Source organism: Lathyrus oleraceus, chromosome 6 (genome assembly GCF_024323335.1).
Source record: "Lathyrus oleraceus cultivar Zhongwan6 chromosome 6, CAAS_Psat_ZW6_1.0, whole genome shotgun sequence".
NCBI classification, from domain to species: Eukaryota; Viridiplantae; Streptophyta; class Magnoliopsida; order Fabales; family Fabaceae; genus Lathyrus; species Lathyrus oleraceus.
The window spans coordinates 100522891-100542394 of record NC_066584.1 but is presented as its reverse complement, the minus strand read 5'-3'; the positions used below and the strand labels follow the sequence as shown (position 1 = coordinate 100542394).

At 32.7% G+C, this 19504-nt stretch overlaps 1 protein-coding gene across 1 annotated transcript in view; it reads left to right on the top strand.

Annotated features, from left to right (window-relative positions):
- The window catches only part of LOC127094215 (uncharacterized), an 89826-nt gene that overhangs the window by 54327 nt on the left and 15995 nt on the right, over positions 1–19504 (top strand). Inside the window, exons 29-31 of the mRNA XM_051033075.1 lie at positions 13161–13289; positions 14170–14379; positions 18429–18557. Coding sequence (XP_050889032.1) covers positions 13161–13289; positions 14170–14379; positions 18429–18557 — 468 coding nt within the window. The remainder of the gene's footprint in view (positions 1–13160; positions 13290–14169; positions 14380–18428; positions 18558–19504) is intronic.

Sequence of the window (19504 nt, the reverse complement as noted above, 5' to 3'; positions counted from 1 at the left end):
TAATTAGAAGTTATATAAGAAGTTAATAGTAGGAAGTTATGTGAAATGGGATAATAATGGTTTCAATAGAAGTTACTAGAAGTTATTATGTAAGTTATCTAAGAGTAAAATTGGTAGAAAAATAGGCTACACCATAACCAAGTTTTCCCTTTATATATACTAGCATCCAGACGAACCTTCTGTGCCCGTCTGTCCGGTTTTTTAATAAACATACGTGAAAATATATACGATATCATTTTCTTTAATGCTAATTTAATCGGAAGTTATATAAGAAGTTAATAGTAAGAAGTTATGTGAAAGATAATAATAGTGGTTTCAATACAAGTTATTAGAAGTTATTAGGTAAGTTATCTAAGGGTCAAATTGGTAAAAAAAACATAGGCTACACCAAAACCAAGTAGTTTTCCTTGAGAAGTAAGCAACAAAACCTTGATGTACTCTTGATGAAAAGCCCTATGATGCAGAATAAACTTAAAGAAAAAATATTTACTATATGATTAATGGTCACATAAGCGATGAACATATTAATATAAAAGTAAAAACATCAATAAAGAGATGCTTCTACAAGAACAAAGCCCAAAAATAAGAGTGAGAAGGACCAAGAAGTGACTTTGTTTGTGTGGAAGGATGCCAATGATATGTGAGATCTTAAGGTTAAAAATTAAGATATGACACATAGTATAAATAATATTCATCACTATATGATAAACAAAATCCAATCATACCCCTCTCTCTCTCACACATTTTACAACTCTTGATATCACTCTCCCTCCATAATTCAAAAATATCACTCTCCTCCATCATTCATGGGGAGGTCTGGGAAGAGAAAGAAAACAACACTGGAGAAAGCTCAAAGAATTCAGTTTGATAATGGCAGAATCAAGGTGATATTGATTATCTTCCAATAGTTTTTTTTCATATTACTTTTATAACTTTGGTTTTAATTTGTTTTTTGATATTCAGCAGTTTTGACTCGCGCTTTATTATGGAAAAACCATGCAAAAAGCTAGAATCTTGGAGGATGAGATTCAGAAACTCTCCACTTCCCCCAATTCTGAAACTATGAAAGTTAGGTAAAAAACAATTTAATTTTTATAAGATTATGATAAGTGTGTGAAAAACAATTTTGATGTTTAGTATTAATTTAGTTTTATTATAAACTAGTGTCTAGACGGGCACTCTCTGTCTGTTTTTTTAATAAGTAGAGTTAAAATAAATACGATATTGTTATATTTAATGTTAAATAGAAGTTATATAAGAAGTTAATAGTAGGAAGTTATGTGAAATGGGATAATAATGGTTTCAATAGAAGTTATTATGTAAGTTATCTAAGAGTAAAATTGGTAGAAAAATAGGCTACACCAAAACCAAGTTTTCCCTTTATATATACTAGCATCCAGACGGACATTCTGTGCCCGTCTGTCCGGTTTTTTAATAAACATACGTGAAAATATATACGATATCATTTTATTTAATGTTAATTTTAATCGCAAGTTATATAAGAAGTTAATAGTAGGAAGTTATGTGAAAGATAATAATAGTGGTTTAAATACAAGTTATTAGAAGTTATTAGGTAAGTTATCTTAGGGTAAAATTGGTATAAAAAAATAGGCTACACTAAAACCAAGTATCCTTGAGAAGTAAGCAACAAAACTTTGATGTACTCTTGATGAAAAGCCCTACGATGCACAATAAACTTAAAGAAAAAATATTTGCTATTTGATTAATGGTCACATAAGCAATGAACATATTAAAATAAAAGTAAAAACATCAATTAAGAGATGCTTCTACAAAAATAAAGCCTAAAAATAAGAGGGAGAAGGACCAAGAAGTGACTTTGTTTGTGTGGAATGATGCCAATGATATGTGAGATCTTAAGGTTAAAAATTAAGATATGACACATACTATAAATAATATTCAACACTATATGATAAACACAATTCAATCATACCTCTCTCTCACACACACATTTTACAACGCTCGATATCACTATCTCTCCATCATTCATAAATATCACTCTCCTCCATCATTCATGGGGAGGTCTGGAAAGAGAAAGAGAACAAGACCGGAGAAAGCTCAAAGAATTGAGTTCGATAAAAAAATGGATAAAGATTATCAGGCGTTAATGAAGACGGAAGAAAGAATCACAAGAGAACTGAGGCAAACATTAGGTTATGAAAAAAAACTTGAGAAAGAATCCATGATAATGGCAGAATCAATGTGATATTGATTTTCTTCCAATATTTTTTTTTCATATTGCTTTTATAACTTTGATTTTCATTTTTTTGTTGATATTCAGCAATTTTGACTCGCTTTTTATTATGGAAAAGTTAGAATCTTGGAGGATGAAATTCAGGAACTCTCCACTTCCCCCAATTCTGAAACTATGAAAGTTAGGTAAAAAACAATTTAATTTTTATAAGATTATGATAAGTGTGTGAAAAACAATTTTGATGTTTAGTATTAATTTAGTTTTATTATAAACTAGCGTCCAGACGGGCACTCTCAGTCTGTTTTTTTAATAAATATAGTGAAAATATATTCGATATTGTTTTATTTAATGTTAATTGGAAGTTATATAAGAAATTAATAGTAGGAAGTTATGTGAAATGAGATAATAGTGGTTTCAATAGAAGTTACTAGAAGTTATTATGTAAGTTATCTAAGAGCAAAATTGATAGAAAAATAGACTACACCAAAACCAAGTTTTCTCTTTATATATACTAGCGTCCATACGGGCACTCTGTGCCCGTCTGTCCACTTTTTTAATAAATATACGTGAAAATATATACGATATAATTTTCTTTAATATTAATTTTAATTGGAAGTTATATAAGAAGTTAATAGTAGGAAGTTATGTGAAAGATAATAATAGTGGTTTCAATAGAAGTTATTAGAAGTTATTAGGTAAATTATCTAAGGGTAAAATTGGTAAAAAAAAATAGGCTACACCAAAACCAAGTAGTTTTCCTTGAGAAGTAAGCAACAAAACTTTGATGTACTCTTGATGTACTCTTGATGAAATACCCTACGTTGCACAATAAACTTAAAGAAAAACTATTTTCTATTTGATTAATGGTTACATAAGCAATCCACATATTAATATAAAAGTAAACACATCAACAAAGAGATGTTTCTACAAAAACAAAGCCCAAAAATTAGAGGGAGAAGGACCAAGAAGTAACTTTGTTTGTGTGGAAGGATGTCAATGATATGTGAGATCTTAAGGTTAAAAATTAAGATATGACACATACTACAAATAATATTCAACACTATATGATAAACACAATTCAATCATACCCCTCTCTCTCACACACATTTAACAACTCTCGATATCACTCTCCCTCCATCATTCATAGATATCACTCTCCTCAATCATTCATGGGGAGGTCTGGGAAGAGAAAGAGAACAAGACTGGAGAAAGCTCAAAGATTTGAGTTCGATAAAAAAATGGAGAAAGATTATCAGGCGTTAATGAAGACGGAAGAAAGAGCCACAAGAGAACTGAGGCAAACATTAGGTTATTAAGAAAAGCTTGAGAAAGAATCCATGATATTGGCAGAATCAAGGTGATATTTATAACTGTGATTTTAATTTTTTTTGGATATTCAACAGTTTTAACCCGCGTTTTATTAAGGAAAAGACGCAAGACAGATAAAAAACCATGTAAAAAGTTAGAATCTTGGAGGATGAGATTCAGGAACTCTCCTCTTCCCCCAATTCTGACACTATGAAAGTTAGGTAAAAAACAATTTATTTTTTATAAGTTTATGATAAGTGTGTGAATTTTTTTTTCATGTTTAGTATTAATTTAGTTTTATTATAAACTAGCATCCAGACGGGCACTCTCTGTCCGTTTTTTTAATAAATAGAGTGAAAATATATACGATATTGTTTTATTTAATGTTAATTGGAAGTTATATAAGAAGTTAATAGTAGGAAGTTATGTGAAATGGGATAATAGTGGTATCAATAGAAGTTACTAGAAGTTATTATGTAAGTTATCTAAGAGTAAAATTGGTAGAAAAATAAGCTACACCAAAACCTAGTTTTCCCTTTATATTTACTAGCATCCAGACGGACCTTCTATGTCCGTCTGTCCGTTTTTTTAATAATCATACGTGAAGATATATACGATATCATTTTATTTAATGTTAATTTTAATCGGAAGTTATATAAGAAGTTAATAGTAAGAAGTTATGTGAATGATAATAATAGTGGTTTAAATACAAGTTATTAGAAGTTATTAGGTAAGTTATCTTAGGGTAAAATTGGTAAAAAAAAACATAGGCTACACCAAAACCAAGTAGTTTTCCTTGAGAAGTAAGCAATAAAACCTTGATGTACTCTTGATGAAAAGCCCTACGATGCACAATAAACTTAAGGAAAATATATTTTCTATTTGATTAATGGTCACATAAGCAATGAACATATTAATATAAAAGTAAAAACATCAATAAAGAGATGCTTCTACAAAAACAAAGCCCAAAAATAAGAAGGAGAAGGACCAAGAAGTGACTTTGTTTGTGTGGAAGGATGCAAATGATATGTGATATCTTAAGGTTAAAAATTAAGATATGACACATACTATAAATAATATTCATCACTATATTATAAACACAATTCAATCATACCTCTCTCTCTCACACACACATTTTAAAACTCTCGATATCACTCTCCCTCCAGCATTCATAGATATCACTCTTCTCCGTCATTCATGGGGAGGTCTTGGAAGAGAAAGAGAACAACACTGGAGAAAGCTCAAAGAATTGAGTTCGATAAAAAAATGGAGAAAGATTATCAGGCATTAATGAAGACGGAAGAAAGAACCACAAGAGAACTGAGGCAAACATTAGGTTATGAAGAAAAGCTTGGGAAATAATCCATGATAATGTCAGAATTAAGGTGATTGTAATATCCCATATTCCCTTAAATGCTCAATTAGTTGTCAATTGAGTTCCTGTGTACTCTATCTTTTGCTAGTTGTAACAATTAGAGGTCCTATGTGCTCTAAATATTATCAATTGGGACAAATAGAGTAACGAGTGAACTCTGAAGAGATTAATTATTAATAAAAGAGACAGATCAATATTAATATGTACAAGAGAGGACATTTTTGGTAACATTAATAATTGGTCAATTGATACCGGAAGATGAAATATCAATTGAGATATTTTATGTTACTACCTAATATTATACACTACGCCAAATAAGGGAAAAGAGGGCGCTTATTTTGGCCTATAACAGCGCTTTTAAGCGCCCTCTAATCTGGCGCTGGCATAGGTAAAGACAGCGCTTTGTTCTCCTGGAGAAAGCGCTGTCTAAAGTGGCCACATTATAGTGCGCTTTAAGAAAAAAGCGCCCTCTGGAGTGGTCCATAAAGGGACACCTTAGAGGGCGCTTTTTCCAGAAAGCGCCCTCTAAGGTGTCAGTATAAAGTGTTTAGAGGGCGCTTTCTGTAAAAAGCGCCCTCTAAAGTTGTCAATGTAAAGTGTTTAGAGGGCGCTTTCAGGAAGAAGCGCCCTCTAAAGTTGTCATTGTAAAGTGTTTAGAGGGCGCTTTCAGGAAAAAGCGCCCTCTAAAGTTGTCAATGTAAAGTGTTTAGAGGGCGCTTTCAGGAAGAAGCGCCCTCTAAAGTTGTCATTGTAAAGTGTTTAGAGGGCGCTTTCAGGAAAAAGCGCCCTCTAAAGTTGTCAATGTAAAGTGTTTAGAGGGCGCTTTCTGGACAAAGCGCCCTCTAAAGTGTTAGTTATTTTAAAAAAATTTGTTTGAAAAACAGTGGATATATATTTAATTGGTAACCTGTTCGCATGCTGCAAAAGTGTAAAATTCATATTGATTTCATCCTTTAATCCAATGTTATACACCATTAATCCATTGATATATACAACATGAATCCATTTATATACAACATTAATCCTCCATATATACAACATTAATATATGATTCTTTGATCAACAATATACAACAACATATTCTCAAAGTACTACAATTAAGAGAATAAAACATAGCAACCAACACCCAGTGACCACTGTATCCAAAAGCTGTCTAGTAGTTCTAACCAATACTAAACAAAAACGCCCATCCACCCATGGTGGCAAACATGTTCTGTATATCCAAAAGCTGTCTAGTAGTTCTATCGCACATCCATACAAAATAAGGCTCAACCAAAACAACAGATGGCAGCATAAGTAGTCCCCTGCAAAAAGAACACGTCCAAATGCAAATAACACAGAACTGTCAAAAGGCGATTGAGCAACAAATAGTAAACAATGGCATAAAGTTAAATGACATAGCTAATATTACCTGAATTCCTGCATGGCTGTTAAGGTAAAAATCAAATTCCCTAGGGTGACAAATGTTGGTGTCTACCACGGTTCCTTTGACAATTTAGAACAACAAAATCAGCAAAAATTAAAGTGATAAATTCAAATGATAATATATACCAGCTGCGTTGAGAAATATATTGAAAAAACCTGGCATAATATTTCCACTTCTATCGGTCTCTTTGGGGTTGACAGGAAAGAGACGAGTGTGATGTCTCTTTTGGACCACTACAAAAGTAACTTTAGGTAGATACCCATCCTCTATTGAGACACAAGCCTGATGAAAAAAAATTAAAAATTAAACGCATAGAATTTAGTGGTGTATTTTATGAACGATAAAGTAACAAGAAATCAACTTTGAGAAGTCCTAAATTCTGCCTACAATACAGGGCTGCAAAGTTGATGCAACAAAAAACATATAACAATATATGGTAAGTACCTGTATCTCCAACCATATTTTTTCTTTGCCAACCTTCAAGTCCGGACTTCTCCAATTATCACATGTAATCGGAATATGTTGTCGAACAAGGAAACCAATGTAACTTGCCAACATTGAACCCTTATCTTTTGAAGATAGAATTGATATATGTTTAGATGGACATGTTCCATTGTCGTAAAGGGATACTTTCAAATATCCAGCATCATCATCTACGCGAATGAGGCTTGACGATAATAGAGCATCTCCATCTAAACAAATATCCAGCATCATCATTTTACCTGTAAAAAAGAAAACAATTAAAATCAGATGACAAATGTAAAAACAATTAAAATCATAAAAGTCATTTTACCTGTAATAAAGAAAACAATTAAAATCATTTGACCTGTACCTTTTTCACTAAGTTCTCTTTCTTTTCTTGGTTGGAATATGTTCTACATGTCTCTTAACAACACGGACGGTTGGATTGATCCAAATACCCTCATTATGATCATTTCTAATATATGAATCATTTGATATAATATTCTCATCTTGATCATTTCTGGTAAACGATTCAATCTCAACATCAATATCACCTTGATCTCCAGTGTTTTCATCAATTACTTTGTTGGAAAAAAGAACTATAGACCATTTCGTACTTTTCGGATCATTGACATAGAACACTTGTCTAGCTTGAGAGGCTAGAATAAAAGACTCATCTTTGTATCCCACCCTATTAAGATCCACTTGCAAAAATCCTGACTTATACATTCGAATGCCGTTATTATTTTCAACCCACTTGCAACCAAATATAGGAATCTGAAACTTCTCATAATCAAACACCCAAATGCGCTCGATAACACCAAAATACGACAGATTTGCAAATTTGGGGTTTAAGTCCTTCACACTTGATATGTGCATTGCTTCAGCTACCACGGTGACACCACTATTCTGCATAGTACTTTTATCATCTTGTTCTTTGGTATAAAATGTGTATCCATTAATCGCGTATGCGCTATAAGAAAAAACATGGAAACTTGGACCATATGCTAAGCATCTCAACCTTTCTGTTATTGAAGCGGGATCTGAATAATACTTTGAATAAATATGATCCTTAAACCAAGGTATAAAACATCGATTGTGCTCTCGTACTATCCAATTTTCATTTCTATTGGGATTTAAACCTCGGAGAACATCCTTGTGAATTTCAACATACGGCTCAACCTCATTCTCATTGTGCAGAACATACAAATGCACTTGATCCCGTTCGACCCTTGATACTGCCACGATTTTATTTCCAATTAGATTTTTTCCTTCTTTCTTTTCGACAAGCTGAGACTTGGGGAGTCCGATTGACTGAACATTAGACAAATATTCAGTACAAAACTCAATCGCTTCTTCAATAATGTATCTTTCAACCATACAACCTTCTGGTCGACTTTGGTTCTTCACGTACCCTTTTAATATTTTCATATAACGTTCAACAGGGTACATCCATCTCATATAAGCTGGTCCACACAATTGTGTCTCTTTTACAAGATGAACAACTAGATGTACCATTATGTCAAAAAATGATGGAGGAAAAAACATTTCAAGCTCACACAAAGTAATAACGATTTCTTTTTGCAACATTGGTAAGATCGCAGGATTGATCACCTTACTGCAAATTGACTTGAAGAAAGAACACAACTTAGTTATAGAGCTTCTTACTTTTTCTGGAAGAATAGAACGTATACCTATTGGGAGAAAATGTTCCATTATAACATGGCAATCATGGGTCTTTAAACTCTTTAACTTGAGGTCTTTCATAGACACAAGTCTTCTAATATCTGAAGAGTACCCTTCTGGAACTTTCACTTCACTTAGAAACTTACACAATGTTTTTTTCTCCTTTCTAGATAGAGTATAAGCAGCAGGCGGTAGATATGTTCGTTTTCCTTTCTTCAAGGGTCCTAATTCAGTTCTTATTCCCATCGCTATCAAGTCCTTTCTTGCCTTAAGGCCATCCTTAGACTTTCCTTGTATATTGAGTAACGTGCCAATAACACTTTCAAATACATTTTTTTCAATATGCATAACATCAAGAAAATGTCTCACATACAAGGACTTCCAATACGGCAATTCAAAAAAAACTGACCTCTTCTTCCACCCACTTTTGACAAGTGTGTGGGCAAAAGGCTTGCCAACCTGAGTATCCAAATCTTTCACCTTTTCAAAAATTTGATCACCCGTCAATATAGGTGGAGCTCTGCCTTGTTCTGTCTCTCCATTGAACGCCTTTCTCCATCCACGGTAGTGATGATTTGAATTTAAGAATCTCCGATGACCGAGAAAGACATTCTTCTGACCAAACTCCAAGCGCTTCCAATCTGTTTTATCTTCACAAACAGGACACGCACATTGACCTTTTATGCTATACCCTGATAGATTTCCGTATGCTGGAAAATCATTAATTGTGCCAAACAACATCGCCCTCAAGTTGAAACTTTCTTTCCTATATCCATCATAAACCTCCACACCGGTCTCCCACAAAATCTTTAAATCTTCGATTAAGGGCTTCAAGTACACGTCTATGTCATTCCCTGGTTGTTTAGGTCCAGAAATCAACATAGACAACATCATGTACTTACGCTTCATACATAGCCATGGAGGTAGGTTATAAATCATAATAATCACAGGCCATGTACTGTGTGAGATACTCTGGATACCGTGTGGGTTCATTCCATCAGTAGATAATGCCAAGCGAAGGTTTCTTGATTCTTCTCCAAATTCAGGATAATCATTATCAATTTTCAACCACTGTGGTGAATCTGCCGGATGTCGATACTTTCCATCTATAATTCTTTCATCTGCATGCCAGGTCAAGTGTCTTGAATCGGTTTCACTACGAAACATGCGTCTAAATCTCGGAATAACAGGAAAATACCACAAGACCTTTGCTGGAGACAACTTGTTCTTATATCGCGAGACACCGCATTTAGGACACTCATTTAACGATGCATACTCATTTCGAAACAAAACGCAATCGTTTGGACATGCATGTATCTTATCATAGCTCATGCCAATAGAGCACAACATCTTTTTGGTCTCATATGTTCGATTGGGAAGAACATTATCCTCAGGAAGCATATCTTTCAAAATGGCTAATAACTCCGTGAAACTTTTATCCGACCACCCATTGCCCGCCTTTAAGTTGTACAACTTTAATACCGCAGACAATCTTGTGAATTTAGTGCAACCATCATACAAAGGTTTCTCTGCATCACTTACCAACCTCTCAAACATTTCGGGACAATCCTTAAGATCTCCTTCAAGTGCTTCTGCAATCTCTTCAACTCGATCACAATCGTATGTATCTGCGCCACTATAGTTTGAGGCATAGGTCGTACTATCCCCCGGTTCAACATTCTCGTTACTTTTCTCACCATGCAAATTCCAACATGTATAACTTCGATCAATTCCATGCCTCATTAGATGCGATGTCAACTGAACTGCGTCAACCCGTTTCCCATAACAACAACCCAAGCAAGGACATATCATTCTACTGGGGTCTTCGGCGTGCGCAACGGCAAACTTAACGAATTCTGATACCCCATTCTCGTACTCTCTCGACAATCGATTGGAAGACATCCATGTATTATCCATTACTAATTAGAATAAATAAAAAACAATTTCAGAAGAGTTCAAACACATTTGGACCTAGGTTTCTAATGATACTGGTGTTGACACAAAATCAGATGTTCATAGGTCGTATAACCCATTGCATCCGCAATCATGGTCACTAAAAACCAACCGTCAATTTCCTAGTGCATCCGCTATCATGGTCGAAACAAACGTAGAAGGAGGAAACGCGCAGTAATAAGGTAAAACAGAAATTGGGCAAAGCTAAAACAAAGCAATAACATAAAACAGTAATTGGGAAAAGCGTGTACCTTTGATTGGTAGAAGGAGGAAACGCGCATGTAGATCTAACAGAGGTGGAAGGAAAACGCCTCAGAACCCTAACGTGAAAAAGAACGCTAATAACAGATAGTGAAATAACAAAACGCGCAGTATGTTATAATTTTAATGTTTACTAAAGGGGACATTAGAGGGCGCTTGTGGAAAAAAAGCGCCCTCTAAAGGGGGCCTAAGAGGGCGCTTATGAAAGCGCTCTCTAAGGCTTTCCAGAAGCGCTTTATAAACTGGAAATGTACATGGACTTAGAGAGCGCTTTTTCAAAAGCGCCCTCTAAGGGTAACCTTAGAGGGCGCTTTCATTAAAGCGCCCTCTATTGGTGTCCATCCATTTTTTTTTGGCTTCACTTTAGAGGGCGCTTTGTTACCAAAGCGCCCTCTAAAGGGGGCCTAAGAGGGCGCTTTTAAAAGCGCTCTCTAAGGCTTTCCAAAAGCGCTTTATAAACTGGAAATGCACATGGACTTATAGAGCGCGTTTTTAAAAGCGCCCTCTAAGGGTAACCTTAGAGGGCGCTTTCTAAAAAGCGCCCTGTATTGTTGTCCCTCTATCTCCTCCTTATTTTTTCGCTTCACCTTAGAGGGCGCTTTATTACAAAAGCGCCCTCTAAAGTGCGCTGTCTATTCCAGTTGTTCGCTCCTTATTTTTTCTCTTCACTTTAGAGTGCGCTTTTGTAATAAAGCGCCCTCTAAGGGGCGCTGTCTATTCCAGTTTTTGGCGTAGTGATAATATATATATATATATATATATATATATATATATATATATATATATATATATATATATTATATGTTATATATTGTGTGGGGTAGAAAGAAAAGAAGAAGAAAAGGATAAGAAGAAGTAGGTAAGAGAGAGTGAGGGATATCAGAAAGGAAAAGGAAAAGAAAGAGAAGGAAAGAAGAAAGAGGAAGAGGAAAAGAGGAAAAGAGGAAGAGGAGAAGAAGAAGGAAGCCATGGAACCACCATCATCTTCATCATCTCATCTTCATCACCATTTTCTACTCATCTTCATCATCACCAACTTCATCTTCTTCTTCTACTAGGTGAGTTCTTAGATAGATTTAGCATTTGGGGGAAAATAACCTATGTTTGGGGGTTAGGATTTGTGTGAATTTGTGATGAACTTGTTGTGTTCATACTCCTCATCCATGCTATGTGTTGATATCATGTTGTTGTTGTTGAAATTGTGATACTTGGGTGTTTAATTTTGATGTGTTTTGTTGTTAAAGTTATGGAGGTTAATCACATGAATTCATAACAATATAAGTTATTCATGAAATATTCCATGAATCATGAGTTAACCATGTTTTCTATGATTATGGTGTTGTTGTAATTGAACATGGTTGTTGAGGTTGTTAAGAACATGTGTTTATGAGGTTGAGCTTGAGTGTTGGTTGTTGTTGAAGAATCATGTTATGTGAAAATGGTAGGTAAAAATGGTAGATGGAAAGGAAAATAAAAGAGGAGTTATTTAAGGAAAAGAAGTGGAGTTATTTAAGGAAATAAGTTACTGAGAATTAATGGAGATTGGAATTTTTCCTTAATTTTGCACGATTGATAGTTGAAACTTTCTGTTTTTGAAGAAGTTGAAATTTTGACAGATCAATCGATATACGATATCATTTTCTTTAATGTTAATTTTAATCGGAAGTTATATAAGAAGTTAATGGTAAGAAGTTATGTGAAAGATAATAATAGTGTTTTCAATACAAGTTATTAGAAGTTATTAGGTAAGTTATCTTAGGGTAAAATTGGTGAAAAAAATAGGCTACACCAAAACCAAGTAGTTTTCCTTGAGAAGTAAGCAACAAAACTTTGATGTACTCTTGATGAAAAGCCCTACGATGCACAATAAATGTAAAGAAAAAACATTTTCTATTTGATTAATGGTCACATAAGTAATGAACATATTAATATAAAAGTAAAAACATCAATAAAGAGACGCTTCTACAAAAACAAAGCCCAAAAATAAGAGGGAGAAGGACCAAGATGTCACTTTGTTTGTGTGGAAGGATGCCAATGATATATGAGATCTTAAGGTTAAAAATTAAGATATGACACATACTATAAATAATATTCAACACTATATGATTAACACAATTCAATCATATCTCTCTCTCTCTCACACACATTTTACAACTCTCGATATCACTCTCCCTCCATCATTCATAGATATCACTCTCCTCCATCATTCATGGGGAGGTCTGGGAAGAGAAAGAGAACAAGACTGGAGAAAGCTCAAAGAATTGAGTTCGATAAAAAAATGGAGAAAGATTATCAGGCGTTAATGAAGACGGAAGAAAGAACCACAAGAGAACTGAGGCAAACATTAGGTTATTAAGAAAAGCTTGAGCAAGAATCCATGATAATGGCATAATCAAGGTGATATTGATTTTCTTCCAATTTTGTTTTTCATATTGCTTTTATAACTTTGATTTTAATTTTATTTTTTTATGATTCAGCAGTTTTGACCCGCGTTTTACTATGGAAAAGTCGCAAGACAGAGAAAAAACCATTCAAAAAGTTAGAATCTTGGAGAATGAGATTCAGGAACTCTCCACTTCCCCCAATTCTGACACTATGAAAGTTAGGTAAAAAGCAATTTAATTTTTATAATATTATGATAAGTGTGTGAAAAACAATTTTGATGTTTAGTATTAATTTAGTTTTATTATAAACTTGCATCCAGACGGGCACTCTATGTCCGTTTTTTTAATAAATAGAGTGAAAATATATACGATATTGTTTTATTTAATGTTAATTGGAAGTTATATAAGAAGTTAATAGTAGGAAGTTATGTGGAATGGGATAATAGTGGTTTCAATAGAAGTTACTAGAAGTTATTATGTAAGTTATCTAAGAGTAAAATTGGTAGAAAAATAAGCTACACCAAAACCAAGTTTTCCCTTTATATATACTAGCATCCAGACGGACCTTCTGTGTCCGTCTATCTGTTTTTTTAATAAACATACGTGAATATATATACGATATCATTTTATTTAATGTTAATTTTAATCGGAAGTTATATAAGAAGTTAATAGTAAGAAGTCAATAGTATAAAAAAATAGGCTACACCAAAGCCAAGTAGTTTTCCTTGAGAAGTAAGCAACAAAACCTTGATGTACTCTTGATTAAAAGCCCTCCGATGCACAATAAACTTAAAGAAAAAATATTTTCTATTTGATTAATGGTCACATAAGTAATGAACATATTAATATAAAAGTAAAAACTTCAATAAAGAGATGCTTCTACAAAAACAAAGCCCAAAAATAAGAGGGAGAAGGACCAAGAAGTGACTTTGTTTGTGTGGAAGGATGCCAATGATATGTGACATCTTAAGGTTAAAAATTTAGATATGACACATACTATAAATAATATACAACACTATATGATAAACACAATTCAATCATACCTCTTTCTCTCTCTCACATTTTACAACTCTCGATATCACTCTCCCTCCATCATTCATAGATATCACTCTCCTCCATCATTCATGGGGAGGTCTGGGAAGAGAAAGAGAACAAGACTGGAGAAAGCTCAAAGAATTGAGTTTGATAAAAAATTGGAGAAAGATTATCAGGCATTAATGAAGACGGAAGAAAGAACCACAAGAGAACTGAGGCAAACATTAGGTTATGAAGAAAAGCTTGAGAAAGAATCCATGATAATGGCAGAATCAAGGTGATATTGATTTTCTTCCAATTCTTTTTTTTCATATTGCTTTTACAACTTTGATTTTAAACTTTTTTTTTATATTCAGCTATTAGAAGTTATTAGGTAAGTTATCTAAGGATAAAATTTTTTAAAAAATAGGCTACACCAAACCCAAGTAGTTTTCCTTGAGAAGTAAAAAAATATTGTTTATTTGATTAATGGTTACATAAGCAATGAACATATTAATATAAAAGTAAAAACATCAATAAAGAGATGTTTCTACAAAAACAAAGCCCAAAAATAAGAGGGAGAAGGACCAAGAAGTGACATTGTTTGTGTGGAAGGAAGTCAATGATATGTGAGATCTTAAGGTTAAAAATTAAGATATGACACACACTATAAATAATATTCATCACTATATGATAAACACAATTCAATCATACCTACCTCTCTCTTTCTCTGACACACATTTTACAACTCTCGATATCACTCTTCCTCCATCATTCATAGATATCACTCTCCTCCATCATTCATGGGGAGGTCTGGGAAGAGAAAGAGAACAAGGCTGGAGAAGGCTCTAAGAATTAAGTTCGATAAATAAATGGATAAAGATTATCAGGCGTTAATGAAGACAGAAGAAAGAACCACAAGAGAACTAAGGGTAACATTAGGTTATGAAGAAAAGCTTGGGAAAGAATCCATGATAATGGCAGAATCAAGGTGATATTGATTTTCTTCCAATATTTTTTTTTTCATATTGCTTTTATAACTTTTATTTTAATTATTATTTTTTAGATATTTAGCAGTTTTGATCCGCATCTTATTATGGAAAAGACGCAAGACAGAGAATAAATCATGCAGAAAGTTAGAATTTTGGAGGATGAGATTCAGAAACTCTCCACTTCCCCAAATCTAAAACTATGAAAGTTAGGTAAAAAACAATTTAATTTTTTTAAGATTATGATAAGTGTGTGAAAAACAATTTTGATGTTTAGTATTAACTTAGTTTTATTATAAATTAGCGTCCAGACGGGCACTCTCTGTCCGTGTTTTTAATAAATATAGTGAAAATATATACGCTATTATTTTATTTAATGTTAATTCGAAGTTATATAAGAAGTTAATAGTAGGAAGTCATGTGAAATGGGATAATAGTGGTTTCAATAGAAGTTACTAGAAATTATTATATAAGTTATCTAAGAGTAAAATTGGTAGAAAAATAGACTACACTAAAACCAAGTTTTCCCTTTATATATACTAGCATCCAGACGGGCACTCTGTGGCCGTTTGTCCGGGTTTTTTAATAAACATACGTGAAAATATATACGATATTATTTTATTTAATGTTAATTTTAATCGGAAGTTATATAAGAAGTTAATAGTAGGAAGTTATGTGAAAGATAATAATAATGGTTTCAATAGAAGTTATTAGGTAAGTTATCTAAGGGTAAAATTGGTTTAAAAAAAATAGGCTACACCAAACCTAAGTAGTTTTCCTTGAGAACTAAGCAACAAAACTTTGATGTACTCTTGATGAAAAGCCCTACGTTGCACAATAAACTTAAAGAAAAAATATTTGCTATTTGATTAATGGTTAGATAAACAAAGAACATATTAATATAAAAGTAAAAACATCAATAGTAAAATAAGAGGGAGAAGGACCAAGAAGTGACTTTGTTTATGTGGAAGGATGGATGCCAATGATCTGTGAGATCTTAAGGTTAAAAATTCAGATATGACACACTATAAATAATATTCATCACTATATGATAAACATAATTCAAGCATACCTCTCTCTCTCACACACACATTTTACAACTCTAGATATCACTCTCCCTCCATCATTCATAGATATCACTCTCCTCCATCATTCATGGGGAGGTCTGGGAAGAGATAGAGAACAAAATTGGAGAAAGCTCAAAGAATTGAGTTCGATAAAACAATGGAGAAAGATTATCAGGCATTAATGAAGATGGAAGAAAGAACCACAAGAGAACTGAGGCAAACATTAGGTTATGAAGAAAAGCTTGGGAAATAATCCATGATAATGTCAGAATTAAGGTGATTGTAATATCCCATATTCCCTTAAATGCTCAATTATTTGTCAGTTGAGATCAATTGAGTTCCTTTGTACTCTATCTTTTGTTAGTTATAACAATTAGAGCTCCTATGTGGTCTAAATATTGTCAATTGGGACAAATAGAGTAACCAGTGAACTCTGAAGAGATTAATTATTAATAAAAGAGACAGATCAATATTAATAAGTACAAGAGAGGACATTTTTGGTAACATTAATAATTGGTCAATTGGTACCGGAAGATGAAATATCAATTGAGATATTTTAGGTTACTACCTAATATTAATATATATATATATATATATATATATATATATATATATATATATATATATATATATATTGTGTGGTGTATAAAGAAAAGAAGAAGAAAAGGATAAGAAGAAGTAGGTAAGAAAGAGTGAGGGATATCAGAAAGGAAATGGAAAAGAAAGAGAAGGAAAGAAGAAAGAGGAAGAGGAAAAGAGGAAAAGAGGAAGAGGAGAAGAAGAAGGAAGCCATGGAACCACCATCATCTTCATCATCTCATCTTCATCACCATTTTCTACTCATCTTCATCATCACCAACTTCATCTTCTTCTTCTACTAGGTGAGTTCTTAGATAGATTTGACCTTTGGGGGAAAATAACCTATGTTTGGGGGTTAGGATTTGTGTGAATTTGTGATGAACTTGTTGTGTTCATACTCCTCATCCATGCTATGTGTTGATATCATGTTGTTGTTGTTGAAATTGTGATACTTAGGTGTTTAATTTTGATGTGTTTTGTTATTGAAGTTATAGAGGTTAATCACATGAATTCATAACAATATAAGTTATTCATGAAATATTCCATGAATCATGAGTTAACCATGTTTTATATGATTATGGTGTTGTTGTAATTGAACATGGTAATTGAGGTTGTTAAGAACATGTGTTTATGAGGTTGAGCTGGAGTGTTGGTTATTGTTGAAGAATCATGTTATGTGAAAATGGTAGGTAAAAATGGTAGATGGAAAGGAAAATAAAAGAGGAGTTATTTAAGGAGAAGAAGTGGAGTTATTTAAGGAAAGAAGTTACTGAGAATTAATGGAGATTGGATTTTTTCCTGAATTTTGCACGATTGATAGTTGAAACTTTCTGTTTTTGAAGAAGTTGGAATTTTGACAGATCAATCGGTATACGATATCATTTTCTTTAATGTTAATTTTAATCGGAAGTTATATAAGAAGTTAATAGTAAGAAGTTATGTGAAAGATAATAATAGTGTTTTCAATACAAGTTATTAGGTAAGTTATCTAAGGGTAAAATTGGTAAAAAATAATAGGCTACACCAAAACCAAGTAGTTTTCCTTGAGAAGTAAGCAACAAAACTTTGATGTACTCTTGATGAAAAGCCCTACGATGCACAATAAATTTAAAGAAAAAATATTTTCTATTTGATTAATGGTCACATAAGCAATGAACATATTAATATAAAAGTAAAAACATCAATTAAGAGATGTTTCTACAAAAACAAAGCCCAAAAATAAGAGGGAGAAGGACCAAGAAGTGACTTTGTTTGTATGGAAGGATGCCAATGATATGTGAGATCTTAAGGTTAAAAATTTAGATATGACACATACTATAAATAATATTCAACACTATATGATTAACACAATTCAATCATACCTCTCTCTATCTCACACACATTTTACAACTCTCGATATCACTCTCCCACCATCATTCATAGATATCACTCTCCTCCATCCTTGATAGGGAGGTCTAGGAAGAGAAAGAGAACAAGACTGGAGAAAGCTCAAAGAATTGAGTTCGATAAAAAAAATGGAGAAAGATTATCAGGCGTTAATGAAGATGGAAGAAAGAACCATAAGAGAACTGAGGCAAACATTAGGTTATTAAGAAAAGCTTGAGAAAGAATCAATGATAATGGCAGAATCAAGGTGATATTGATTTTCTTCCAAATTTTTTTTTCATATTGCTTTTATAACTTTGATTTTAATTTTTTTTTTTGATATTCAGCAGTTTTGACCCATGTTTTATTAAGGAAAAGACGCAAGACAGAGAAAAAACCATGCAAAAAGTTAGAATCTTGGAGGATGAGATTCAGGAACTTTCCACTTCCCCCAATTCTGAAACTATGAAAGTTAGGTAAAAAACAATTTAATTTTTTTAAGATTATGATAAGCGTGTGAAAAACAATTTTGATGTTTAGTATTAATTTAGTTTTATTATAAACTAGCGTCCAGACAGGCACTCTCTGTCCGTTTTTTTAATAAATAGAATGAAAATATATACGATATTGTTTTATTTAATGTTAATTGGAAGTTATATAAGAAGTTAATAGTAGGAAGTTATGTGAAATGGGATAATAGTGGTTTCAATACAAGTTACTAAAAGTTATTATGTAAGTTATCTAAGAGTAAAATTGGTAGAAAAATACGTTACACCAAAACCAAGTTTTCCCTTTATATATAATAGCATCCAGACGGACCTTATGTGCCTGTCTGTGCGTTTTTTTATAAACATATGTGAAAATATATACGATATCATTTTCTTTAATGTTAATTTTAATCGAAAGTTATATAAGAAGTTAATAGTAAGAAGTTATGTGAAAGATAATAATAGTGTTTTCAATACAAGTTATTAGAAGTTATTAGGTAAGTTATCTAAGGGTAAAATTTGTACAAAAAAAAATAGGCTACACCAAAACCAAGTAGTTTTCCTTGAGAAGTAAACAACAAAACATTGATGTACTCTTGATGAATGGTCACATAAATAGAATCTTGGAGAATGAGATTCAGGAACTCTCCATTTCCCCCAATTCGGAAACTATGAAAGTTAGGTAAAAAAACAATTTAATTGTTTTAAGATAATGATAAGTGTGTGAAAAACAATTTTGATGTTTAGTATTAATTTAGTTTTATTATAAACTAGTGTCCAGACGGACACTCTTTGTCATTTTTTTTAATAAATAGAATGAAAATATATACGATATTGTTTTATTTAATGTTAATTGGAAGTTATATAAGAAGTTAATAGTAGGAAGTTATGTGAAATGGGATAATAGTGGTTTCAATACAAGTTACTAGAAGTTA